At 50.2% G+C, this 27089-nt stretch overlaps 1 protein-coding gene across 2 annotated transcripts; it reads left to right on the forward strand.

Moving 5' to 3' along the window:
• Positions 1-1200: 1200 nt before the first annotated feature.
• Tab1 (TGF-beta activated kinase 1 (MAP3K7) binding protein 1) lies at positions 1201-26872 on the forward strand. Of its 2 annotated transcripts, none has more exons than XM_051160012.1 (11): positions 1201-1390; positions 12061-12197; positions 12561-12714; positions 13642-13728; positions 14338-14476; positions 17175-17288; positions 18182-18293; positions 20031-20175; positions 22112-22334; positions 24584-24740; positions 26331-26872. In XM_051160012.1, the coding sequence occupies exons 1-11, from the start codon at positions 1358-1360 to the stop codon at positions 26536-26538; spliced, it is 1509 nt and encodes a 502-aa protein (XP_051015969.1). In that variant the 5' UTR covers positions 1201-1357; the 3' UTR covers positions 26539-26872. The 2 variants fall into 2 exon arrangements, with proteins under 2 accessions (XP_051015969.1, XP_051015968.1); XM_051160011.1 differs by lacking the exon at positions 1201-1390 and adding an exon at positions 1449-1710.
• Positions 26873-27089: the final 217 nt, after the last annotated feature.

Here is a 27089-nt window from a genome sequence, read left to right on the forward strand (position 1 = left end):
CCAAAGGCAGCCCTGCCCATTTGGACACCCAAGTTAAGGGCGGGACTGAGCTAGCTCTGACTAAATTGTTTTCAGGACCAGCAACTGCAGTAGACACACTTCTTGAACTAAGCGAAGAAGACCCCAGAGTGACATGTCCTTTTGCCCTGGGTAAAACAGGACCCATTTTCAAGGTGTGAAGAGAGGATTGAGGGGAGCTAGTGAACCCCAAGCTATAGTCCTTAATCACTTGGGGACCGAGTGTGGTGTGCCTCAGCTTCCTCAGACTGATTCCTTTCTTCTTGGGCCTTTAATTGAATTGATGTTACAAACATTTGCTAAGCTTTAAGAAAACCTAGGATCAAAACAAATAAAAGCTGGGGTGCTGGCACACACCTTTCTACCCAGCACTAAGAGGTAGGCAGGTGGATCTCTGAGTTTGAGGCCAGCCTGGTCTACAGAGTGAGTTCCAGAACAGCCAGGGCTACACAGAGAAACCCTGTCTCCCAAGACAAAATAAAAAAGGACCCCTCCAACCCCGTGATCCCTTCTTTGTCTTCCTATTCTCAATCCACAAACACTGAAGATGTACCTGCCAGGGCCCTGTCTCTACTCCCAGCCAGTCCCCGACTCTCTGCACTGTTGTTTACTGTCCACTCTGCCCCCTGGCCCTCCAGCTGCTCCGTCTGGCTGCGTTGTTTTTGTATGCTCAGCTTCTGTTCTGTCCTCTAGCCACCTCCTGACTTGTCTTCTCATCTCAAAAGCACAACAAACAGCATGCTGGAGTTGACCTCCTGCTTGCTCCCTTCTCTCTCTCCATCAGCCTCGTGCTCCTGCGAAAAATCTGCAGGGATCTTTGACAGAGCTCTTCCCGTCACCGCTGTCTTAGGCCATTTTCTGTTGCTTAAAAAAATTTATTTATTTATTTATTTATTTTTTTAACAACTACTAGGAATTGTAGTCTTTCCCAATTCTAATGTCAGCTAGTTTGGCTCAGTGTGACTCAACTAGACCATCAGGCAGTCAGTCACCTAAGGGCCTTGTAGACTGAGTCATTTGCTTTCCCGGCCTCCTCCTCCATAAAGAGCTTTAAATAGGACCTCAGGGTCCCCATCAAAAGGAATCTGGGAGAAAGCACACGCATAAAGACTCCAAGAAAGAAGGAAGTCTTAGAAAGTCCATTGAAGGTGCTTAGCATTCTTTCCTCATAGGGGTGGGTGAGTGGGTAGAAGAAAAACGCGCCTGTGCACAGGCTTCTCTGCAGCGCCTCCTCCGCTCCACAGGGGACGCTGTGGAAAAAGCTCCGTGGACCGTCAGAGCCGCTCTAGCCGTCCATTTCGGTAATCAGAGAGAGTATCGCGCCGCGGGGTCCTCCAAGATGGCGGCGCAGAGGAGGAGCCTGCTCCAGAGTGTGAGGAAACTGACCGGCCCTCCGGGCTGGGAGGGTTGGGAGCTCGGGTGTGTCCTCGGGTCAGGAGCGGTTGTCTTTAGATGGCAGAGCGTAGACCCCCTCGCCCCAGAAGCCTGTGGGTGCTTGCAGCGCGCGGGAGACCGGGAGCAGGCTGGCGCCTCCCCTGCTCTGCGCGTGCGCGCCACAGGCCGGGCCTCTGGGGGGTCAAGGGCGCCGGGGTCCTGCGGAGTGGGAGCGTCCTGGAGCCGGAAGGGGACGTGGCGCCGCCCAGCGGGCCATCCGGAGCGCGGACACGACTAATAATAAATAGCCCGGCTTGTGTAAGTCGCGCTGTATCCCCGGCATTGTGTGGACCGCCTCATATTTGATAAATTCGCAGCAGCAGCAGCACCAGAAGATAGCTAGGCACTATAGTTATTTCTGTTTTACAGGTGAGGAAACCGAGGTAACACAACTGGTGAGCGGCAGAGGCAGGATGACTTGAGGTTTTGGTTCTGCCTCCCAATTCACCAAGCTCCATTTGACCTTACTCAGGGTCCTTTCTCTAAGGGGAGAGAGAATGAGAGGTTTGGTCCCAGACACGCCTACCCGGTAGTCTGGACCTCCAGGGGTTTGATGCATGCAGTCTTCCTGCTCCTGAGACCTACCCACACGCGTGCAGTTACACCTGCATGCCAGTGACCCAGTGTTGATCCCCTGGTCTTCCCCAGCCATGACGCTCTGTAGGAGTTGCCTGTCGGTGTCCGGGTCTCCTGAACTAGAATGGATTCCTTGGATAAGGACCGCTTGCTTCTTGCCTTGACTCCACCACTGACTACCCTCGTATGCTTGGTGCTTGGTCGGTGTTTGTAACGTAATGAGAAAGTTGGTCTGGACCCCTTTAAGGGTGAGGGGAAGTGGCACTCCTGCCCCTGAGGGTCTGAGGCGTGAGAAGAGGAGAGAGAGGGACCGTGGCCTTCACTACTGTATGCCTGCGCAGGCCTCTCTAAAACAGACCAGAGAAGTCTGACTTTCTGCTCTGTAAGGCCCCAGAGGGCAAGGCTCTTGTATAAATGTCTCCATTGTAAAAAGCATCCTGGGAACACTGATATGACTGTGGCCTCGAGAGAAATAGAGGCTGGGGGGGAAAAAAGTTAAGTGATGCATACTGAGTTGGCTTGCTGCGGAGAGGTCATGGTCACCTGGGTCAAGTATCTTTGTCTCCTAGGTGTGAGGGAGCCAATAGAACGCCAGTTAGGTAGAAGGGCTGACTGCTCCCAGCACTAGAATGTGTTCTCTGTGTGCTGGTGGACTTATAAATGGGGGGGGGGGCTTTTAATTCATAATATCTACACAAGAGAAGGAAGAGGCAGAGATAACTGCACAAGACCCCTTCCATCCTCAGGACAGCAGGACAGCCCTTCTTAGGCCAGGCAGGACACAGGGCTTGTTGACCTGTCCTCTGTCCTGAGTCGGGCGTTCTGCAGATGGCCTTGAAAACTACTAGTCTGGGGCTTGGGGGGAAGACAGATAGGCAGGGTGCCTGTTCTCACATTGTTCTCAGTCCAGCTTGGGAAAGGGAGTTTATACCGTAGCACGGTATGTAAGGCACAGTCAGTGTGGACTTATTTATGTAGGGAGCACTGGATAGGCAGCTGAGAACCGCGGAGACTTCAAAGGATGGTGTTAAATCTCAGGCCCTGGGAGAAATGGCTGAGGTGCCTGTTGAACGGATCAAAGCAACCCTGGCCACCAGGTTCTCCCAGCATCCCTCAGCCCTGGGGGTTGGGCTGCTCTTTCCTTAAAATCCAACCATTTGGTTATCCAGCCCCCCCCTTTTGTTTTTTTTTTTTTTGTTTGTTTGTTTGTTTGTTTTTTGAGACAGGGTTTCTCTGTGTAGGCTTGGCTGTCCTGAACTCACTTTGTAGGCCAGGCTGGCCTCGAACTCACAGAGACCTGCCTGCCTCTTCCTCCCAAGTGCTGGGATTAAAGGCATGCTAGTGATAAAGGCTTCTGGGATAGGCTGGTAATTGGCTCATGTGTTCTTTGGGCAGGTTGGTAAGAGTGTCTGACAGAAAAGGCATTCTGAAGGATTTTACCTACCATCTCTGGGCAGTGTGGTACTTTAAAAGGTCTTTTGTTTTGTTTTGTTTTTTTCCTCAAAAAGATTTTATTTATTATTTATACAGTGTTCTGCCTGTACACATGCAGGCCAGAAGGGGGCACCCAATCTCATAGATGGTTGTGAGCCACCGTCTGGGTTGTGTGTTTCTCGGTGTAGCCTTGACTATCCTGGACTTGCTTTGTAGACCAGGCTGGCCTCAAACTCACAGTGATCTCCCTGCCTCTGCCTCCCAAGTGCTGGGATTAAAGGCGTGTGCCACCACCGCCAGAAGAAAACTTTAGAACAGTGGTTTTCAGACCTCGAATGTTGTGAGCCTTTAATACAGATCCTCCTGTTGTGGTGACTTCCAACCATAAAATTATTTCATTGCTGCTTTATAACCAATTTTGCTACTGTTAGCAATCAAAATGTAAATATCTGGTATGCAGGATATCTGATATGCAGCCCCTGTGGCCCCCAAAGGGTCATGACCCACGGTTTGCCTTGCAGCCACCCATATGAATTTATACCTCAGTTTCCCCAATCCAGAAGGACTCCTAGGAGAGTTGATACTATTACGTGAACTGCCACAATGTTCTCCAAGTCTGGATTAGTAACACTCAGCTGTGGGGGGCCCTGCAAATACTGCTACCACCAAAGTAACAATCATAGTGTCCACAGGAGGCAAGAAGGGAATCCACAGCAAGAATTGGTAGCTGGTGTTGGTTCAAACTTCTAGAACCCAACACTGAGCAGTTTATTTTAGACATATTTAGGTACAGTACAACTTTGGAAAGAAGTTTCCTGGTGACAATTATCAGAATAAATGCTTAAGGAGTGACTACATCAAAACTTCTTTGCAAAGTTGGTGAGAATGGGTTCTATTGACTGAGAAACACTGCTCAGGATTAAAGGTCTCAGGAGGAAGACACACAATAGTGTGTGTTGGGAGGGCGGGGTGGGGATTCAGCTGTGGCCTGGCCCTACAGACAGTACAGGTCACCAGGCTATTAGCTACATCCATTCCCAGCTTTCTGGGCAAAGACAGCTATACCGCCCTTCCATGAAAGACACTACCTTGTGCGGTTAACATTGCTGGTTTCCCGAGTGCTCACCAGGAGCACAGGGACCTCATGCATGCTACACTCAACCACAAGCTTCTGCCTTCAGGGCTGCTGTGGGTGAGTTGAGCCCTTCAAGTGTCTCTCGAGTGTCTCTCCTGTGTAGGCACTGCTGGTACTGGGAGGACACTGCCCTCATGAAGCTTATATTCTGGTGAAGGAGACAGGTGGTAAACAGCAAATACAAAGTATATAGTTTAATAATTTCTAACACACCCTAGGATCCAGAAACAGGATAGCATGGGCTGTTTTCAACAGGATGGTAGAGGATAACATCTCACTATTTGTTGGGAGAAGGTAGAGGCTGTGAGAAGCTGTCATTTTCAGGAATCTCCAAGGAGGCCAGTGTGGCTGGGACGTCTTGGAGAAATGATAGTCATGGTCTGCAGGCGCTGTTGGCTCAGTGGCTGTTGATACAGCCTCCAGATTTGGCAGGTGATGCGAAGTCTGAGTGGGTTGACCAGGGGCCTGGTGAAGTCTGATTTTTGGCTAGAGAAAAATTCCTCTTGGGTTTGAATGGTAAGAGTGGAAGCCTGGGGCCTGCTGAACATCTGGCTCCTGTGAGCGGGCATTGGTTTGGCTAGGATGGTAGAGTGGGTTGGGAAACAGCAGAGTGTGGCTGCATTTTGGAGTCAGAGTTGCTGTGCTTTGTTGGTGAATTGAATTGCCTGTGAAGTTTGTGCCTAAGGAAGAAGAGCCAGGGGGCTCCAAGGTTCTTTTTGAGCATCACTGCTGAGTGTGGGGTAAGGAGCACTGAAAAGGGAGTGCCTTTTGAGGCAGGGAGAACCAGGAGCTTGGTTTGTTACCATAGCACATGCCTGCAATGCCAGCTACATGGGGGGCTGAGTTGGAAGGGTGACTTGAGACCACGAGTCTGAGGCCAGCCTTGGCAATACAGTAAGATGATATTAAAAATATATATATAAGAAAACAAGTTTAAAAAAGAAAAGACCGTCAACCTGAACTCATTTTTAGACTTAGATTTGTCCCGAGCAATTATATTTATGAAATCACAGGTGCTACCTATGCATTTTTCCCTAGTGTCCCTTAAAGTAAATAAGTACTGGACTGGGAGGTGCACTCAGTTGAGTGTTTGCCTGGTGTGCATGAAGTCCTGTGTTTGATTCCCAGCACCTCCCAAGACAGCATGATGGGCACAGTCCTGTAACCATAGCACTTGGGAGGCAGGAGCAAGGCTATTTGAGACCTTGTCTCTAAACATATTTGCCACTGAAATTAATACACATATTCAGTGGGGGAAAAAAGTCCAGGGCTGGTGATAGGGTTTAGTGGAAGAGTTTGCTTAGTGTGCATAAGGCCTAGGTTCCATCCCCAACGGTCGGGGCAGGGGGAGGAAAAGGAAAAAAAGAAAAGAATGAAGGACCTTAGGCCGTCACCTGTAGCTGTTTACTAACCACTCACCAGCTATTGGGAATGAGGTCCAGCTGCTGTGCTGGTCCGCAGAGCCCATCCCACAGTTATCAGGAGCCTTTGCGCGTACATCTCGGAGTCTGGCCACCGCTGCATAGAGAACATTTGAGGGAGGCTCTAGAGGGCAGTGGGAGCCTGGAGTGAGTTGGCCTTGGAAGTGGGTCATGCAAGGGGGTTTTTGGAGAGAAGAAACCGCTGTCTCTCACCCTAAGCCATCTTCCTGGGGCATTGTTCTCTCTTCCAAGCTTCCTTTCGGTCTCTGTGGCAATGGGTTGCTTTCACCACAGAAACACTTGGCCTTTTCATACCATAATTTGATATTCAAGCTGTGGCCTGAACTGGGAACGGGGCTTTGTCCACTTGTCTGCCCAGGGTTGTGAGATGAGTTGGATGGGGACAATTACTGGACTCCTCAATTTCGATAAGAGCGGAAGAGAATGTGAAGAGCTCATGATTAAATAAACAGGCGCAGGTGTTTGTGAGGCCCCTGAGGCCACACACAAGGGTTACCACAAAAGGCTGCCTCCAAAATTGGCTGGAATTAGGTCCTTTGAATTGGCCTCTGAGCACATTTTCTGGTGAATTTTATGAGCAGTTCTTTTGAATGATGGAGGAATCATGGTTCCGATGCAAGTGCGTGCGCTCGCACACACACTCCCTCTCTCCCTCTCTGTGTGTGTGTGTGTGTGTGCGCGCGCGCGCGCGCGGGTGCTGAGGGCTTAGAGTGTGAAACACCCCCTTCTCAGCTTCCCCAGGGCTGGCACCCCCTGAGCTCACGGGCCTGGCATTTGGGGACGTGGGAGAAAGTATGTATCCGTTAGTGCAGGGGTGGAGGAGTGGGTGGCTTGTGTGAGTAGCAAATATGTGACCTTTCCCAAAATCATTCAGCAGTGTGGAGGAAGGATGGGACTTGGCAGACAAGTTAATAGAATCCACTGGTGGATGCTTCTAGTGTGTAGTCCCTGGCAGAATAGGAGAGGGATAGGAGAACGCACTCAAATCTCACCCAGCCACAGCATAGCAAGAGTGCTTTGGAGTGCGGTCAGTAAAGTCAGGGAGGACCAGATACTCCCTGACTCACGATGGCACAACCTCTGGGCGCTCTCTGGCTACTTGCTAATAAGTCAGTGGCTAAGGCACAATGTGACTGGGCCTCCTGTTGAAGGAGCACCCAGAGTACAGGAGAAACTGCGCATTTGTCACAGGGCCTGGGGCACTGTTATGAGGTCAGTGTATTATTATAGGTGCATCTTACCTTAGGACCAAAAAGCAAGTTGGGAGGAAAGGGTTTATTTGGCTTACACTTCGATATTACTGGTCATCACTGAAAGAAATCAGGACAGACACCCGGAGGCAGGAGCTGAAACAGAGGCCATGGAGGGTGCGTTTATTGGCTTGCTCCGCCTGCTTTTTTATAGAACCCAGGACCACCAGCCCAGGGATGGCTCCACCTACAATGAGCTGGGTCCTCCTCCATTGATCACTAATTGAGAAAATGCCCTACAGCTGGATCTCGTGGGGGGCATTTCCTCAACTGAGGCTCTTTCCTCTCTGATAACTCTGTCTTGTGTCAAGTTGAAACAGAGCCAGCCAGTATAAGGTAGAAAAGGATACATACACTAATTACCTTGTAACACCATCTCCAGAAAGGATCATGCCTGAAGAATACAGGCTTTCAGGTAGTGAACCATTAAGAGTACCAGCATGCAGTCACAGTGGTGCATGCCTGTAATCTCAGCACTGGCAGAGGCAGGCGAATCTCTGTGAGTTCGAGGCCAGCCTGGTCTACAAAGTGAGTCCAGGACAGCCAGGGCTACACAAAGAAACCCTGTCTCAAAGAAAAACAAGAACAAGAGTACCAGCACGACAGTGGCCAGAGATCACAAGCTTCGTGCCCTGACAGTGGACCGCCCAGTACTCATGCTGAGCCATCGGCAGTAGGTTCTGGGACCATACACAGTACTCTCCTGGATCCCGTGTCTCCATTATGTTGGGTGGTGTGTGTTGGAGGAGCAACAAAGAAGTGCCTGCTGGCTGGGAAGGCATTTGATTCTCAGTTCTTTTCAAACTCAGGTGCCTTCAAGAGACGGACTCAAGCTGGGTGTGGTGGCACACGTCTTTAATCCCAGCACTTGGGAGGCAGAGGCAGGTGGAGCTCTGATTGAGAGTGCAGGTGCTAGTGAGTCCAGAAGAGGGCACCAGATCCCCCTGGAGCTGGAGTTGCAGGTGGTTGTGAGCCGTCCTGTGTTCTGGGCACTGAACATTGGATTTTCTGGAAGAGCACCACTGTGTACCCTCCGTGCCAGCAGGGGACAGTTTCAAGGCCTCCCTCACTTGCCTGTAGTAGGTTGGCCTTGAGTTTGTGGTGGTGATCTTTCTATTTTCTCCCCCTGAGTACTGGAACAAGCTGCTACTCTCTTTTAAAACCTAGATAAAGGGATTAGAGAGGGGGCTGGAGAGATGGCTCAGCGGTTAAGAGCACTGACTGGTCTTCCAAAGGACCTGGGTTCAATTCCCAGCACCCACATGGTGACTTACAACCATCTTTAATGAGCTCTGATGCCCTCTTCTGGCGTACATGTGTACAGGCCGAACATTGTTACATAATATATGAATGAATAAAAAGACTTACAGTAGAGAAACCCTGTCTCCAAAAACAACAAAAAAACAAAAACTTACTGTAACAAAGCTGAAGGGGTAAAATGCTCAACACAGAGATGAACAGACTAGAGTCCACAAATGCAGCGTTTTTGCAGAGATGTGATGGTAACCCATTGGAGGAAGCTGATCTTCAACAGGTGGTATTACAGTGGTTGGAGGGAGGAGCATTGACCTAGAGCTGCTTGTTCAGAAATTAATTTAAAAGAGGTCTCAAAAGATGTAGAATTGTAAAACTTGTAGTGAATGTGAGGTTCTCTTGGCCTGGGCTGCTCAGAGGGCTCTTGGATGGGACTCTAAAAGCACAAACATGAAGGCAGTGTTGGTGCACGCCTGTAATCCCAGCACTCAGGAGGCAGAGTCAAGCGGATCGCTCCAAGTTCAGAGCCAGCCTACTTCTATAGAGCTAGTTTTAGGACAGCCAAGGCCACACAGAGAAACCCTGGGGGTGGCAGGGTTTGGGGGCGGGGTGGGCTCAGGGTAAGAAAAACCATGCAAAAATAGATAAAATGGGGGCTGGAAAGATGGCTCAGAGATAAAGAGCACCATCTGCTCTTCTGAAGGTCCCCAGTTCAATTCCCAGCAACCACATGGTGGCTTATAACCACCTGTAATGAGATCTTGTGTCTTCTTGTGGGCAGGCACACATGTGGGCAGAATACTGTATAAATAATAAATAAATCTTTAAAAAAATAGATAAAATGGAAATCATCAAAAACATAAGTTTATTTTACCCAAACAATATGAGGCAAGCTACAGACTTGGGAAAATATTTAAAAATCATGTAGCAACAAAGAGCGCTTGCAAATATGTAAAGAACTCTCCAAACTCAGTTGTTAAACAACCCAGTTTAAAAGGAGGCATAAAGTAAAAACTTGCCAGAGAGGACCTGTGGGTGGCCAGTGAACACTTGAAAAGATGTTTGGTATCGTTAATATCACTATTAGGGAAATGCAAACCCCACCATGAGATGAGGTTTGCTTTAGAGTGTCTGTAGCAAAGACTAGACAGATGATCCCTAGTGGTGACACGGGGCTGTGGGCTTGGATGCTTGCTGCTGGCAGGAGCACTTGGCACAGCTGCCTTGGAAGATGGTGTGGCAGTTCCTTCTGAAGGAGACTCCAGGGGTTGGAGAGTGGCTCACCAGCTAAGAACCCCTGTTGCTCTTTGAGGACTGCAGTTCCTTTCCTGACACCCGTGTTCAGTGGCTTACCACACCTCAGGTTCTAGTTCCTGGGCACTCAACACCCTCCTCAGGCTTCCAGAAGCACCCACACACATGAGGCATTCACTCACATACACAAATACATAATTTTAAAATAATAAAAATTGACCTGTTTGAGGCAGAGTCACTGTATAACTAGCTGGCCTGCCTCCAAGTACTGGGACTAATGGTATGTACCATCACTCCCAGACCAATAAAGACGTTTTAAAGAAAAGGCTAAACAACAATTTACTTGGACCTGGTGTGTTTTGTTGTTTGTGTATGTGTGTGTGTACCACATGCTTGTCAGCCTTTTAGTAGATATTTGTAACCCAGCGATCTGAACTCTAGGTAGTTACCAAAAGAAAGGAAAAGTTACATTCAGACAAAAGCTCACACGTGAATGTTTATAGTTCTCCTCATCACTGGAAACTGTTGATAGCCCAGATGTCCTTTGGAGGATGCAGGGATAAGCAGGCTACTGCGTCCAACGACAAGAAAAGAGGCCTGCGTGTGCTGCAGTAAAGATGAGCAAGCTGTTAGTGCACAGACGCAGCAGTGTGGCTGAATCTCAGGGCAGGATGCATAAAGAAGCTAGCCTCACAGCCTCACAGGGTTATTTGTGCACCACATGCTTTGACAGATGCCATTCTTAAAAAGGCAAAACTGCAGGATGGAGAGCAGGCCTAGGGTGGGTGGAACCGCTCCCAAGGATGTCAGCAGGGCTTTCTGTGTCCTGACTGGAGGTAGTTATACAAATGTCTAGTATATCAGCGTGACTGCACACCCAAAGACATCAACTTCACCGCACGATCAGTAAATAAAACAGGCTCCCACACCCTACTAGTAGCTCCAGGGACTGCAGCCAGCATTAACTACTTTGTGGGTTTTTCTTTCTTCTACCCTTCTCCACCCCTTTTCTTCCCTTTCAACCCCTTAACACTGGATAGGAGAGAAAAAAAGAGGAAAGGGGGTGACTGTGTCTTTGATCTTAAGTTCTTTCAGTCGAGGCTTCAGACACATATGCAAGGTGCTTTTGAGAGCCCCAGGACACACTGTTTACTTTGGCAAGATCCTCATGTCCATTCTCCCCAAGACGCAGGGTATAGAATGTGTACTTGAGGTCTCCCACAAGACCAAGCTTCCTGGCCGCCAGCAGAGCTACATCTCAAAGAAGTGGGGTCTTACCAAGTGCACATGAACATGAAGATGTGGCTGAGGAGCAGCCTGTCCCCGTGGCCGGGGGTCAGCTCATCCCTGAGCCGTGCACTCATGAGAGCTTCACTGTGCTGAGTCCTGCCGCTGTATCGTACATACAGACAAGTCCTCATTCAAAGAGAAAAGAGAATAGATGCTTAGGGGCCACCTCCAGGAGCCTTATAAAATTAAGAGTTGAGATATTTAGGTCAAGACTTGGACGTGTGTCTGTGTGTGTGTTTTACACAAATCTCTGCAGGGATTATACAAAACATCCTGGTGTTGATCTGATAGGATAGGATGAGAGATAGAACCAGGATGCAGTACAAACGAATACACAGGGCAGTGACCCCTGAGTCTGCTGAGAAGACTTGCCTGACAAGAAAAAGGATGTGCACAGAACGTCAAGCTGCAGCGATTAGAGAAGGGTGTGGCAGGGGGGGAGATGGAAGGGACACAGGTGGAGGCTTCCAAACGAGGGAAAGTGACAGAGTGGCTTACCAGCTGGGGTTTCTGAAGGCCAGGTCCCAGCTACACTCCTGAGAGAGCATATGTGGAAAGCTGTAGCAGACGGCCGAGGCTGCACAGGTTGGAACCAGTACACAAAGGATTACTTTGTGCTGTACAATCAGAACCTCTGTGGGAGCAGTGTGACCAAAGTTTCCTCTAAGTCGGGCTTACGCATGTGTGTTGCACTAGCGCTTCATGCTTTGTAGTACACACCCCCCACCAGGAAGCCATGCTAGACTTTCCACTTGGAAATGCTGCAGTTTTAGGGTTCTCAGGGGAACCAGTTTGTGGATGCACTGTAAAGACAGGAAATACTTTTGTTAGTGTCTCTTCAGATAAGCATCATTATTTCTGAGACATAGCCATCTGTGAGGGCTCCAGGCCTTCCTTTGTCCTTGCTGGAGATGGAGATGCACTGGGATCTGGGGAAGAAGGTGGCCCTTCACAGTTTCCTCATGCTTCCCAGGAGCAGCAGCCAAGCTGGACAGATGACCTGCCACTCTGTCACCTCTCTGGAGTTGGATCAGCTTCCAACCGTAGCTACTCTGCTGATGGCAAGGGCACTGAGAGCCACCCTCCAGAGGACAACTGGCTCAAATTCAGGTATGAGTTGGCACTGAAGTAGAGGTTGTGCTGTTGTTGTCGTACTGGACGGAGAACACTGGTTCAGAGCAAGAAAAGATACGGCCTCGCCACTACTGTGTATGAGGCTTGCCTGTGGAGTGGGGCGGGGCCTATGGGAAGGGACCGCTGCTGTGGTCTTTCCCTTGTCTTAAGCCAACGGCCTGCTATGGGATAGGGATGGAGGAGGCTGAGAGGGAGGATTCAACAAGCAGATCATTTCCGTAGTGGAATGAAGGTCACAGTGTGGGGACCCAGATGAGTACCTGAAGCCTTTCTGCCTTTAGCCACGCCCCCCATATGCCCCTGGTCTCAGCCCTCCTCCTGCCCTCCTCCCTCTACTAGAAGTGAAAACAACTGCTTCCTGTATGGGGTCTTCAATGGCTATGATGGCAACCGGGTGACCAACTTTGTGGCACAGAGGCTCTCTGCAGAGCTCCTGCTGGGCCAGCTCAACACTGAACACACTGAGGCTGATGTGCGGCGGGTCCTGCTGCAGGTAAGGGGATGGGCCCGGCCGCCTTGTGAGACCTCTATTCTCTGGAACTTGGGCCCTGCAGCTATGAGTGTGGACAGGGTGATCTGAAAACTGCCTGCTTCTTCATCCCCTACCAAGGGTACTAGTTCTGAGTACGGTTCATGGTGGCAGTGGTTCCTTGCCCCCAGGAGTCTAGGACAGGCAGGGAGCAGCAGCTTTTCTATTGATAGCAGGACTGACTTGGGAGGAGCCATCACTGGGAGTGGGGAATGGAGGCCTGTGGGGATAGGGTCCTTCCTTCACAGTGACCCCTTTGCTTGGGATGTGGTCAGGAGCTCATTCTTCAGTGCTCCATGTTCTGGAACTGTTGGCACTCTGTCCCACATCTCACTGGCCAGGGATGTGTGTCTTCTCTTAGTGTACTGGGATTTCCTTCTACCAAGGAAGTCTTCTTGGTCTTTTATCTGTTCTCTGTGGCCTCAGGGCTCTTAGACTGGAGCTTTGCAGAGGCTATATATACCAGGAGTCACCAGTGTCCAGGAGGTCCTGACCAAGGCCTCTTCAGAAGAAGTTGCCATGCCCCTACAGACTCATTGACCAAGCACTCCCCTGAGCCCGGTGCTATGCTAAAGATTCTCTCCCTTCACATGAACTCAAATGCGCAGCACTGGTGTTCACACTTCACCAGTCCTGAGCGCAGGGCCTGACCCTTGCTCCTGCTTCTCTGACTCCTCAGTAGGCTATGTAAGGAGCACCCTTCTCCTGTCCACAGCTAAAGGTCTTTGTCAAACAGTGGACGCCCACATATGAGGCAGAAATGATGTGCATCACGCACCCATCACATGAGACCTCCCATGAATGCCATGGATCTGTTACTTTCCATAGGGACATCTTAGCAGGAGGTGATGATGTTTGAGCCAGCCCTTGCCTTGCCCTGTGTCCCTTCAGGCCTTCGATGTGGTGGAAAGGAGCTTCCTGGAGTCCATCGATGATGCCTTAGCTGAGAAAGCAAGCCTCCAGTCCCAGCTGCCTGAGGTAATCGCCTGTCTGCACTAGTGCCGCTGGGTGCCAGCACTCACCTCTGTGTCACTTGCCACCCATGGGCACAGCAGGGCCTGCCACAGGACTCAGTGAGGCAGCATCCCAGCAGGGAGGCTTGGGTATCAGTGGGTGGTATCCATGTAGGGACTCCTGCCCAGCAGTGAGCAGCTTTTCTTCAAGGCTCATCCTTGCATGGCAACAATAGGTGGAAGGAAAGGCCTTTCTATATTCTGTGATCTGGCTCAACTCAGAGCCGGGGGCACCTTCAGGCTGCCTTGGTTAAAGCAACAGTGGTCTCCCAGGGCATCCTACAGGTATCCAACTTGACTGTGTGTTCCCCCCCCCCCCCCCGCTGTCTTTTGTTTGTTTGTTTTCTTGGTTTTTCAAGACAGGGTTTCTCTGTGCAGGTTTCAAGACAGGATCTCTCTAACTCAGAGATCCACCTTCCTCTGCCTCCCAAGTGGCTTGGCCTGTCTTTGCTGGTCATCTGTCTGTCTAGGCTGCTCAGGGCCCTCCATACTTTATTTCAAGGAAAGGAGAGGCTTGGTAGGATGGCCCTCAAGCACCGGTGCTGCTCTGATCTCTCTTGATGATGGCTTACAGGGTGTGCCCCAACACCAGTTGCCACCTCAGTATCAGAAGATCCTTGAGAGACTCAAGGCGCTGGAGAGGGAGATTTCGGGAGGGGCCATGGCCGTTGTGGCAGTCCTTCTCAACAACAAGCTCTACGTTGCCAATGTTGGTGAGCCACCCAACCGCCCCATACCAATCCACCTTCTATGCATGCATACCCTAGCTTCCCAGGGCTATTGGGCCTTTCCCCTCCTCACTCTGTTGTATGTGTCAACCCCAGATGAAAGGGCAACAAATGAGGCAAGGGTAGGTGTCCTCGCTTTGGATGAGTTGCATCCTTTTTTTTTTTTTTTTTAATATGGGTGTTTTGCCTGCATGTCTGTTTGTCTACTGCATGAGTGCCTGGTGCTTGTGGAGGCTAGAAATGGGCATCTGATTTCCTGGAACTGGAGTTACAGACAGCTGTGGGCTACTACATGGGTCCTGAGAATAGAACTGCATCCTCTGGAAGAACAGTCAGTGCTTTTAACTGATGAGCATGGCTGGGGGCGGGGGGAGGTGCGGCAGTGAGTGCAGTGGGGGACATAGCTGCAAACGGCAGGGCTGCAGAATAACAATCATAACGATCCCGTGTGAGGCAAGAAGGAAATCCAGTTCAGTGTGGCTTCGTGTTTGGTGTTGGTTCTGACTTCCAGAGCAGCAATTCTCACCCAGTGGGTCTCCTTGGAGGTCAAACAGCCCTTTCACAGGGGTCGCTGAAGAGCCTTATGCAATAGCGACTGTTGTGGTGTAATAATTGCCATACAAACCATTTGCCCACCAATCTCAGTGAGATATTGATGGTTTTTTAGAATGCAACATCCCACGACTGACCATGGCCAGTGACACAGTGGACTCGGGAGCTAAACTGTGATGTTGGTCTGCTTCTAAGGCAGACTTTTTATAAGAAAAGCCGTAACCATGTAACAACCAGGTAACCAGGTGGGAAGCAAGGAGAGGGCAGCATTATGTCGTTTTTGACCAGTTAAACACAAGAAGAATAGATTTTGTTCCAAGCACAATAGACCCAGGTAGCTAGACAAAGCATTTTAAGCTGATTGGCTGGGATATAGGCTTGGGGACTTTCCAGTTCCCCTCCATTTCAGGAAAAAGGAAGATAGCAGGGTATTGTGGTTTTGTCTAAGTAGAACATATATCATTAATTCAAGCAGAACAAGTATTGAATTGTAAATAAAAGGCTGTTCAAGCTCCCAGGCAGGTAGAGTCTGAGAACCTGAACTTAATTTCACCTTATGATCAAAATGAAGACTTAAAAACAAAAATAGCTTCTGTTATATTAAAAACAAAAGCAGGCGTTAACAGAGGAGCTACTGTTTTTAGCAGGTTACACTACAACAAAAGTAATATTATGGTTGGAGTCACCACAATGTGAGGAACTGTATTAAAGGGTTGCAGCGTTAGGAAGGTTGAGAACCGCTGCTCTAGAGTTTGACACCAGGAAGTTTATTTTAGGCATATTTAACTACAATACAATTTGAAAAAGTTTCCAGGTATACCACAGTTCCATGTGCACATTAAGGCATAATTACATCAGAGCTCCTTTTTCTTTCCTTCTATCTTTTGAAACAGTGTCTTTCTGCATAGCCCTAGTCTTGGCGCTCTCTGTGTGACCAGGCTGACCTTGAATTCTCCAGTGCTGAGATTAAAGGCGTGCACCACCACACCCAACAAAGCCCTTCAAAGTACTTGTCACCTCTTCCATGAAGACGGGTTCTATGGATTATGCAGATGTTACCTAGGCTGTTAGCCACTTCCATTCCCACCCCTCTGGGGGAAAAGCAAATTATGTATTTCTCCCTTTGAAGAGACAATGCTGTGTGTTCAAAATTCCTGGTTTCCCTAAGTGCTCATCTGTGAGCGCAAGGACCTTTGTGCCCTCCACACCTCCAGTCCCATGGCTCTGCAGCCTTCCTCACCCCCACCCAAAAAAACAAAACCAAAGAACCAGGCTTTCCTGTATAACTGCCCTGGCTGCTCTGGGATTCGCTTTGTAGACCAGGCTGGCCTCTGCCTCCCCTGTGCTGGGATTAAAAGTGTGTGTCACCACACCTAGCTCTGCTCTGCATTCTTAAAAGCAGGAGGAAACTGAGTGATGGTGACATTTGGATTTAAGGCCAAAGGAGGGGCCATCAAGGCCTGCAAAGAACCTGTCACTGTAAGGACTCTGACTCTCTTCCTTTTTTTTTTTTTTTTTTTTTTGGTTTTTTGAGACAGGGTTTCTCTGTGTAGCCTTGGCCATCCTGGATTCACTTTGTAGACCAGGCTGGCTCTCTTCCTTTTATTTTTTCAAAAGATTTCCTTAGGAGCTAGGTGTGGTGGTACACTCAGGAGGCAGATGCAGGATCTCTGAGTTTGAGGTCAGCCTTGTCTATAGAGTCCCAGGACAGCCAGGACTCTTTTTGCACAGAGAAACCGTGTCTCAACAAAACAAAACAAAAACCCATCAACTTGCAAAATGTGAAAGAGCTGATAAATAGTAGTTCGTGGATCTCCATGGCCCCAACAGTTTCTGTCTTGTTTCATCCAGAGTCTTTTATTCTCAAATTGTTTCAAAGCAACCACAACACTGTGCCAAGATAATCTGAGGATTTGGTATGGATCCCTAAGAAAAAGTGTGTTATTAGGCGCAGTCCTGTGATCACACTGTAGCTTGCCGCCTGCTTCCCTGCTAACTCAAGCCGTCCTTACCTGACGATCCACTCCCATGGTGCGAGCCCCTTGGTGTGTGTGACAGCTCCTTGTCTTTTCTGTTGTTGCAGTGGGTCCTGTTCCTCCCTCTGCTTAATCTTGGTCAAATTATGCTGCAGGTACAAACCGGGCTCTTCTGTGCAAATCTACAGTGGATGGGTTACAGGTCACACAGCTAAACATGGACCACACCACGGAGAATGAGGATGAGCTCTTTCGTTTTTCGCAACTGGGTATGGAAGGGAGACTGGCCAGGGGACTTGTAGGAACGGGAGGCCAGCTCCTGGGCTCCCTCTGTTCCCTCTTTTGGTAGCTGGGTGAGGGAGGGACATACTAAAGGACTGGGCTTGCAGCCATGGCTGGATCTGCTGCTGGACAGTTATGACTCGGGGACTTACTCATCTCTGGTGAGGGGTGAGGGTAGTAGTAACAGCCCTTGGAGAGTTAATGTGTATAAATGCCAGTGGTACCTGGCACATGGTAGCCACACATCCCTGTTCCTGATAGACATCAGGAGAGCAGAGAAGTCCTGCTGTCCCAGTGTCCAGACAGGACTGTGCTGGCTAGTACTGCCGAGTCTGCAGGGAGAGTCTCATCATCACTGCACCAGGCACCTGACAGAGGCGGCTTAAAAGAGGGAAGTCGTAGGCCAGGCTCATGCTTTAAAGGGATACTGTGCATCATGACAGGAAAGCATGGTGGCTGAACATGACCTGTGGTGGCAGGATTCTGAAAGCTAATTATTAAACCTCAGCAAATTAGGAAAAGAAGAGGGGTCCAGGAGCTGGTTAGCCTACACCTTTCAAAGCCCACTCTACAGCCCTCGTTCCAGCTAGGCCCCATATCCAAAAGGTTCCAAAACCTTCCAGAACACTACCGCCGACTAGGAACTAAGTGGTCAGACACATGAGGCCATGGGACATCACACCTCCAGACCATAGCAGGGCCTGAGTAAGGGATGTTCTGTTAAGGATGAGGGGACCAAGAACACTAGGACAGTTGAGTTGTGCTCTGTGGTACCCTGATACTGCTTTTTCATTTTCTGTTATTTTATCCTCGCTCTCCGTCCCCTTTAAACTCTTCACTAAGGAGAAATGGGCCTATCACACCGTTCTCTCTCTCATAGGTTTGGACACAGGAAAGATCAAGCAGGTGGGCGTCATCTGTGGACAGGAGAGCACCAGGCGCATTGGTGATTACAAGGTCAAATATGGCTACACTGACATTGACCTGCTCAGGTAGGCCTGGCCATCCCTGCAGTCCCAGCCATTTGTGAGACCAGGGGACCTGAGGTAGAAGCAATGGCAGGGGTACTGCTGAAAGGTTGGACCCAGTGAGATACTGCCTGCCTCCCAAGAGCTGGTGTGGAGTGGGGCCTAGGCTAGGTCCACAAGGGTCAAGGAGGGAGGAAGTCCAGGCAGCAAAAGTGCCACAGGGCCTGGCAGTAAGATCCAGTGGTAGCATGAAGTGCCAGTATGAACAGGAACTGACAGGTCCAAAGGACTGCTAGTCTTTGCCTTGACTTAGGCCAGGTAGAGCTGGGGCCTGAGTCATTTTTCCCTCCATGGCTCTTCCTTCGGTGCTACCCAAGTCCCCGTGGCAGTAATAGTACTGGTGAGCCTTTGTTATGCCTAGCGTGCCCACTCTTATGCATGGCCTTTTGTTCACCCCTTACTCAGGCCCTCTAAGCTGGCTGCTGTCAGTACCCTACAGGCATGCCCATGAGAGGAAACTGAGGCACGGAGACATTCAAGAGTTTGGCCAGCCATAGTGCTGCTGATGGACCCAGGCAGCCTGAACTTAGAGCATGTCCTTCACCGTTGGCTAGCATCTCATGAGTGCCTGTGTGCTGCAGGTCAAGCATTGGGTCACAGCCAGAAAATTCTACCAGAGACTCACTCCCTCAGCTGGGGCCAAGCCTCCTAGCTAAGTTAATACTCCTTCCCCTCCCAGAATCTGAACAGCCAATATTTGGAAGCCCCTAGTTTGCATGGTTCTGTTCACTTTATTGGGTAGGAGGTCTTTGACAAAATACTTCAGAAAGGGTGTGTCTTTGCACGCACACGTGCACTATGTGCTCATATGTGTCGACGAAGTTGAGGTGTACCCACAAACTTTCTTCCCTCTTCCCTCTTCTCTGAACCACTTTATTAACATGACTGACATCGCAGTTCCTTTAATAGGAACAGTTCAGTGTGGTCAGGACAGGTATTTTGTCAAGAATGTCCTCACAGGACATACACAGTAAAGTTTCTTGACATTAAATGGCTGATACACACCTGCCCTGGCCCTATGCGGACAGTGCACTATATGGGATCTTACTTGCAATAGACACCTACCTGTCTTGGCACAGTCCAAATTACGGCAAGAGGTGGGCTTTTATTTATTTTTAAATTCATTTTTAGTTCAAAACAGGCTTTTACTGGTAACCCAGACTGAGACCTGGTTGTGCCTTTGTTGTCGTGACTTTGAGCTTATCCTCTGTCACAGTTGCCCAAGTACTGGGAACCTATTCATCACTTTGCCTACCTGACACGTGGGCTTTTGAAAGATGAGCTCACGGCCAGGCGTGGTGGTCCATGTTTGGTGGGAGACGTTTGTCATCCCTTGAGAGATAGAGGCAGGAGCACCAGGAGCCAAGGTCAGCCTCGGCTACATAGTTGTAGAGTAGCAGAGGCTGCATGAGGCCTTATCAAAGAACAAATAAATAGATGCAGCTGTCCTGATGCTCCATTCCCAGCCTACCCTGCCGTCACCCAGATGTGTCATCTGACCTTTGTCTTTCATGACCCCTGGGCTGCCCTCAGAGAGCAAGTCTGGTTTGCTTTTCTCTTTCCCTCTTAGCAAGTCAGAGGTTTTTTTTTGTTTGTTTGTTTTTGTTTTTGTTTTATGTTCCGAGTGTAGATTCTTACCCTTAGCAGCAGTGCCCACCTGGGGGCCTTTCCACACAAAGCCCTCACTCCTCTCTCCCATAGTGCTGCCAAGTCCAAACCCATCATCGCAGAGCCAGAAATCCATGGCGCACAGCCTGTGGATGGCGTGACGGGCTTCCTGGTGCTGATGTCAGAGGGCCTGTACAAGGCCCTGGAGGCAGCCCATGGGCCTGGGCAGGCCAACCAGGTGAGCTGGGTAGGGCCAAGCAGGTGGCTTGGAGCATAGGTGTGCTGGTGACCCGGAGCCCTGACTCTCAGATACTATCACCAGACATCTTTTTAGGGCTGAAAGCCAGGGCCTGAAGCAAGAAAGCGCGGGGGCGCTGTCCTGCCCCAGGGCTGCAGGAAAGGCCCATGACGCGCTGCCCAGAGTGCTGCCAGGGCTCAGTCTCATTTCCCCTTCCCACTGGGGCCTCAGGGGCTATCTTTCCTGCCTGTGTTGCAGATTTTCCCTCTGGGGTCTATGGGGGGCGAGGTTGAGGGTGGGAGGATAAAATTGTTCAGCCAATGGGAGCACCTTGATTCTCTATACCTTAGAGATACAAGGCAGAGAGTAGCCGTCAGTTTTGAGACAAGCAGTTGCCTGGGCTAGGCTTGAGTGTACTGTGTAACCAGGCAGGTCTCAAACTTAGCATCCTTCTGCCTGGCCTCTCAGGTAGCAAGGAGTATAGGCCTGTGCCACAGTGCTTGCTAGCATTTGAAGGGTAGCTGCCTGTACCCTGAGTTGCTGGGTGGCCGAGTTCAGGTATGTTCCTCTTTCCTGGGTGTGGTTCCTGTACACTTAAGAAGATAAAGGTAATCTTTTTCTGCTTTGCTTCTTTCTTCTTTCTTTTTTTCTTTTTGTTTTTTGTTTTTGTTTTGTTTTTCAAGACAGGGTTTCTCTGTGTAGCATTGGCTGTCCTGGACTTGATTTGTAGACCAGGCTGGCCTTGAACTCACATCAATTTGTCTGCCTCTGCCTCCCGAGTCTTTTTCTTTTTTAGATGGACTCTCTTTTTTTTTTAAGATTTATTTATTTATTATGTGTACAGTGTTCTGCCTGCATACCAGAACCAGAAGAGGACACCAGATCTCGTTATAGATGGTTGTGAGCCACCATGTGGTTGCTGGGAATTGAACTCAGGGCCTTTGGAAAAGCAGCTGGTGCTCTTAACCTCTGAGCCATCTCTCCAGCCCCCTTCTGCCTCTGCCTCCTGAGTCCTGGATTTCAGATGTGTGCCGTAGCACTCACTTCAGCTTCCTCCTTTTACTAAAGCCATGGCTCTCACCTGATCCCTGTGCTCAAGGTTTCCCACCATTTTATTTTATCCTTCATTCCAGCAGCTTGTAACCTAGAGGGCCCAGTGGTTGCTTCCTCACAGAGGTCTAGGGTCTTGCTGCAGGTGGTGCGGCTGGCCAGAGACAGAGCTAAGCTTCAGTCCAGGTCCAGGTCCTTCCCTTCCTCACCCCTAGGCTCCAGCCAGTGTTCAGGTAGAGGACTTGAGTTTGTGCTTTTGATCTTTTTGTTTTGTTTGTTCATTTTGTATTTTGAGATGGCCTAGAATGGGCTAGAACTTGCAGTGATCCCCCTGCCTCTGCCTCCTGAGTGCAGGAGTACAGGGATACACCCCACACTTGACTGAGCTTTTGCTCCTTTGGTGTTACTGTTTTTTCTTTTTCTTTCCCTTTTGGTCTTCACAATAGATACCCTGAGCAGCATCTACTAGGTACACAGATACAGGGCTTCTTGAGGGGCAGCTCCAGACACAATGTAGCCTGGGTGTCTTACCCAGGGAAGAAGGTATAGTCACAGACTTCACCCTGTGTTTTGTGGCAGTTCTCAGAGTGTCCTTGTACCGGATGTTATATAATTCCTGGTAATAACCCACTGAGGTGGATGTTACCCATTTAGAGGTGTGGAAGCCGGCAGAGAGATCACAAGATCCCACACCTTTTCTAAGCAGTATGTTCCAGAGGGATTATCCGAGCAGCTTGAAAAGCTCAGGTTGCAGTTTGACTGGCAGAGACTTCCTTCACCTGCTGCGCTAGCCATCTCTAAGTCTCTTCAACAGGGCTCTGGAATTTTGGCCCTTTCCCCTAGGCCGCCCTGCATTCCTCATCATTTTCTCTTTCCACACCCCCAGGAAATTGCAGCAATGATTGACACTGAATTTGCTAAGCAGACCTCCCTGGATGCGGTGGCCCAGGCTGTGGTGGACCGTGTAAAGCGTATCCACAGTGACACCTTTGCCAGTGGTGGGGAACGTGCCAAGTTCTGCCCACGGCATGAAGACATGACCCTGCTGGTGAGAAACTTTGGCTATCCACTGGGTGAAATGAGCCAGCCCACAGCGACCCCAGCCCCAGGTATGTATGCCATATACTCTACAGACAGGAGCACCGAGATGAGTCCTGGGCTGGAGGCAGCCTAGGTAGCTGATAAGATGAGCTCACTGCAACGCAGATGGAGCCTTGCTCAACATAGGCCGTCAGACTTTCAGACTTTGAGCTGCAAGTCTTTATTCCTTTTGTCTGTGAAATGGGGGTAGTATTGCATGCCCTAGCCACCTCTGAAGTCTTGCTGCGTGAGCACATCACTAGGGCCACAAAGGCAGGTAGCAGAGGGAATAGCTACCACCACTGATGGTGGAGTGCCTCCTAGCCTGTGCCAGCCAGAAGTGTGGTCAGTCCTCGCCCTCACTAGCAGCCCTAGCAGGAAGGAGAAAAGCTCTAGCATGAAGGGACCTGGATGAGGTCAGCTGTGGGGACAGATGGCTCACCCCAGAACCTGGCACCATGTCTGACCACTTTGGGCCAAGGAGGCATTTCATTCTCGTCCTTTTTTCCCTTTTAGTCCTTAAATCAAATTGCTTGGGCAGAGGTAAGACTTTCTGTACTGGCTCCAAGGGCTACATTTCCTTTTCTGTTTTTCTTTTCTTTAAGACTTTTTATTTATTTTATATAGATGAGTACTCTATTTGCATGTGTACCTACATGCCAGAAGAGGGCATCGGATTCCAGTGTAGATGGCTGTGAGCCACCATGTGGTTGCTGGGAATTGAACTCAGGACCTCTGGAGGAGCAGACACTGCTTTTACCGGCTGCGCCACCTCACCAGCCCTCCTTTTCTGTTTTTAAGTAAGCAGACCCTGCAGCTCCCAGCTCTGCATGGACACCAGGGTACTGGAGGCCTGTAGCCAGTGTTTGGCTATTTTGCGGGTTCTCCTTTTTTCCACTCCTTTTCTTCTAACCTTTGAACCCCCTAACACTAGATAGGAGAGAAAAAAGGATAGGGAAGAGAGGGGGTGACTACTTCCTGCTGATTAGGGGTGTTGAGTTCATTGGGGCAAGTTTGATCTTTGCCATCAGGATATCTATTTTTTTCTTGTTTCTTCTTTTGAATGACTACTTAAACTGCAACTACCCAACACCCACAGACCATGCATCTAGGGGCCCTAGCATTTATATACCCTCTGAAAAGTGCCCAAAATCATAGAAACTATCTGCAGCTGACAAAATCATGCCTCTGCTAGAGCATGAGGCAAATCATAGTTAGCTGCTGTGAAGCAGCCCCATATCCCCATACCTGGGATTAAAATGAAAACATATTTTTTAATATTTCTGTGTGGGTTTTTTTGTTTTTGTTTTTTGGGTTTGTTTGTTTGTTGTTTAGTTTTGGTTTTTTTGTTTGTTTTAGTTTCAAGACAGGGTTTCTCTGTGTAGCCTTGGCTGTCCTGGACTCACTTTGTAGACCAGGCTGGCCTCGAACTCACAGCTATCCGCCTGCTTCTGCCTCCCAAGTGCTAGGAGTAAAGGTATACCCCACTATGCCTGGCTATAATATTTCTATGTTTTTGGGGGGGGGCAGAGTGTTGGTTTTTTGTTTTTGTTTTTTTCCGAGACGGGGTTTCTCTGTGTAGCCTTGGCTGTCCTGGACTCGCTTTGTGGACCAGGCTGGCCTCGAACTCACAGCGATCCACCTGCCTCTGCCTCCCGAGTGCTGGGATTAAAGGCATGTGCCACCATGCCCGGTTCTATTTCTGTGTTTTTAAGAAAACCAAAATTCTCACTACAGAGTCCCTCTGGCCTGTTGCTACAACCATTTTTTCATTGGACCAGCCTCAACTAGAAACAGACTACCCTCAGCCAGGCATGAGGGCACGCCTTTAATCCCAGCGCTTGGGAGGAAGAGGCAGGCAGATCGTGGATCGCTGTGAGTTCGAGGCCAGCCTGGTCTACAAAGTGGGTCCAGGACAGCCAAGGCTACACAAAGAAACCCTGTCTCAAAAACAAAAAACAAAAAAAGACACAGACTACCCTCTGGATGAAGGCATCCATGCAAAGACGGACAGTACCCTTTCATTGAGACCATGCAGCACTTGATTCCATCCCTGCATTGATCCCCAATGGGCTTCTTGCTGGATGGAGGTCACACAGCTGTTCTGGAAGATTTTACCAAAGAACATCTACCCTGAGCTACCCCAAGGGCAAAGGGCCATGCTGGGGCTTTAGGGGCCTCTCAGCCCTCACAATAGCCCTTGTCGCTCAAGAACAACCTTGAGCGCACCACCCCGCTTCCTTCCAGACTGATTTCTACTCACTCTCTTTTGTTGCAGGGGGCCGTGTATACCCTGTTTCTGTGCCCTACTCAAGTGCCCAGAGCACCAGCAAGACCAGTGTGACTCTGTCCCTCGTCATGCCTTCTCAAGGCCAGATGGTCAACGGCTCTCATAGTGCCTCCACTCTGGATGAAGCCACTCCCACCCTAACTAAGTAAGGTGTCAAACTCCAGAGACAGCCCTGGGTACCTGGGCAGAAACAGCTGTACAACTAAGTCCTAGGGTAGGATGAGAGAGGCCCTGGGGTCTGGGGATCCGGGGGTCTTGAACTTCTCCATTCCTCACCTCTGCCTGTGGGGTAGGGAGTCTGATTAGACACAGGTACGAAGGAGCAGTACCATTAGTTCTAGCAGGTGTTGAAACTGGATCTGGGGCAGGCGGAGGCCTGAGAAAGGAGCAAGAAGGCAGCTGGCCGATCGTGTCTCAGGCCTGCTTTCATCCACGGCAACTTCTCTGTTGTTTTTTTTTTTCCTTCTGTTTTAGAGCTTGTAGCATAGGGTCACTGGCTTCATGCATCTGTAGTTGGGAATATTGCCTGGCCTGTACTGGCTCCTCAGACCTGCTGCTCACTCACTATGACATGCCATCGCCACCAGCTGTCTAGTTTAAGGGGCACTGGGAGTGGAGGTCATGGCCTGAGAGGAGAGGCATAACACAGACCTGCCCTACAAGTCTGTTGTCTACCCGCCCCCTTCATTTCTGTGACTGTGCACCCTGCCCCCATCCCACCCCCTCTCCTGGGGGGATCTGGTTTCCACATTCCAACCCTGCACAGAATAATACAGCTGCCACACCCAGCCCCTCCACATGGATGGAGCTTAGCCGGATGTGGCCAATTAGAAGGGCTGGTAGGGAGGGAGTGTCCTGTTTTCCTCTGCCTCTTCAGAGGGCCCCCTTCTCCTGTGCCCTGCTGCTGCTGCTGCTCCTGCCACCACCTCTGTGGATGGAAGGGACAGATAGCCATCTGGGCACCATGGGTAGCTGTGTGTTGTCCCCAGCACAGTCAGCGTAGCCTCTCCGCCAGGCTTCCCCAGGAAACCACCAGCTGTGTCCACAAAGTCGACCAGACAAGACTTCGTGCTTCTCAGTCTGACTGCCTGAGCCTCCCAGATCTCCTCCTGCCCTGGCTCTTGTTCTGTCGCCCAGGCCAGCCTTGAGCTGGTTCAGGCTAGCAAGCTAATGGATAGCTCCCTGAAGAAAGGTGGGCAATTGGTAGATGTACCTTAGTGATCAAGCAGTGGACTAGCATGCATGAACACCCAGGTTCAACCTGCTGCCATAGTGTTGAGGCCGCCGTGGCAATACTTTATGGGCTGAAGAGGTGGCTCAATAGTGAAGAGCACTTGCTGCCCTTGCAGAGGACCTGAGTGGTTTCCGGCACCCACATCAGGCGGCTTATACCTGTAGCTCCAGTTCCAAGGGGTCCGATGCTGCCATCTTGCTTCCATGGACACCCATCCACACACACAGAAAAGGGGGAGAGATGTTAGTTATCTAGCACTTGGGAGAGTTAGGCAGGAGGGTCAAGAGCTCCTGGCCAGGCTGGGTCACATAGCAAGACTCTCTAAGAAAAATGAAACAAGATACATTTGTCATTTTATCTATCTCTAAAACATCCCACCCAGCTGGCTTTTATGGGAGCTTTGCAAGAAAGGCCAGAGGCTAAAGGGCCACTCTTGTCACCAGGCTGCAAGTTGAGGTCCTCTGATGCAGCTGATTCCCTCTCTCCCCTCTCCTCCTGCAGCCAGAGCCCCACTCTGACCCTGCAGTCCACCAACACACACACGCAGAGCAGCAGCTCCAGCTCTGACGGGGGCCTCTTCCGCTCCAGACCTGCACACTCACTTCCACCTGGAGAGGACGGCCGAGTTGAGCCCTATGTGGACTTTGCTGAGTTTTACCGACTCTGGAGTGTGGACCACGGCGAGCAGGGCGTGATGACGGCACCTTAGGCTGGCCTCAGAGTGCAGCCTTGGCACGACTTTGTGTAGGCACAGAAGGCTTAGTGCCAAGGCAGGACAAGCTTCTTGACCTTTGCAAGTGCCCTGGAACCAGTCATTGATGTGCTGCAGGTTCTGTCCCACAGTGCCGGGCTGTAGCCTGAGTACAGACTGCGGTGTTGGTCCACACAGGAGGCTGGAGTCCAGACCACGGGCATCCTTAGACAGGGCCAAGGGTGAAAGCTGCAGGTGGCTCATAAACCAGCCAGAGTGCCTCCTGGCATGTTAAGAGGATAACAAGAAGCTGAGCTGTAGACCCCAACGACCACAGGCTCCCTCAAGACTGCCCTCCCTGCCTCAACCTTCCCTGCCATAGCCTGTGACCCCTGCCAGTGCCCCTTGCACTGACTGGGTGGCTATCCCCTTCCCATCACTGAGCTTAAACTCCCAGATCCAGAGTAGAGTGCAGGTAGGGAGGGTGCCTGTCACTGGCTGTCACTGGGAAAGTTCAGGGAAGCAGTGGGGCCTGTAACAGCCACAGAGGAGCCCGACAGGGAAGGACC

Source organism: Acomys russatus, chromosome 17 (genome assembly GCF_903995435.1).
Source record: "Acomys russatus chromosome 17, mAcoRus1.1, whole genome shotgun sequence".
Taxonomy (NCBI): domain Eukaryota; kingdom Metazoa; phylum Chordata; class Mammalia; order Rodentia; family Muridae; genus Acomys; species Acomys russatus.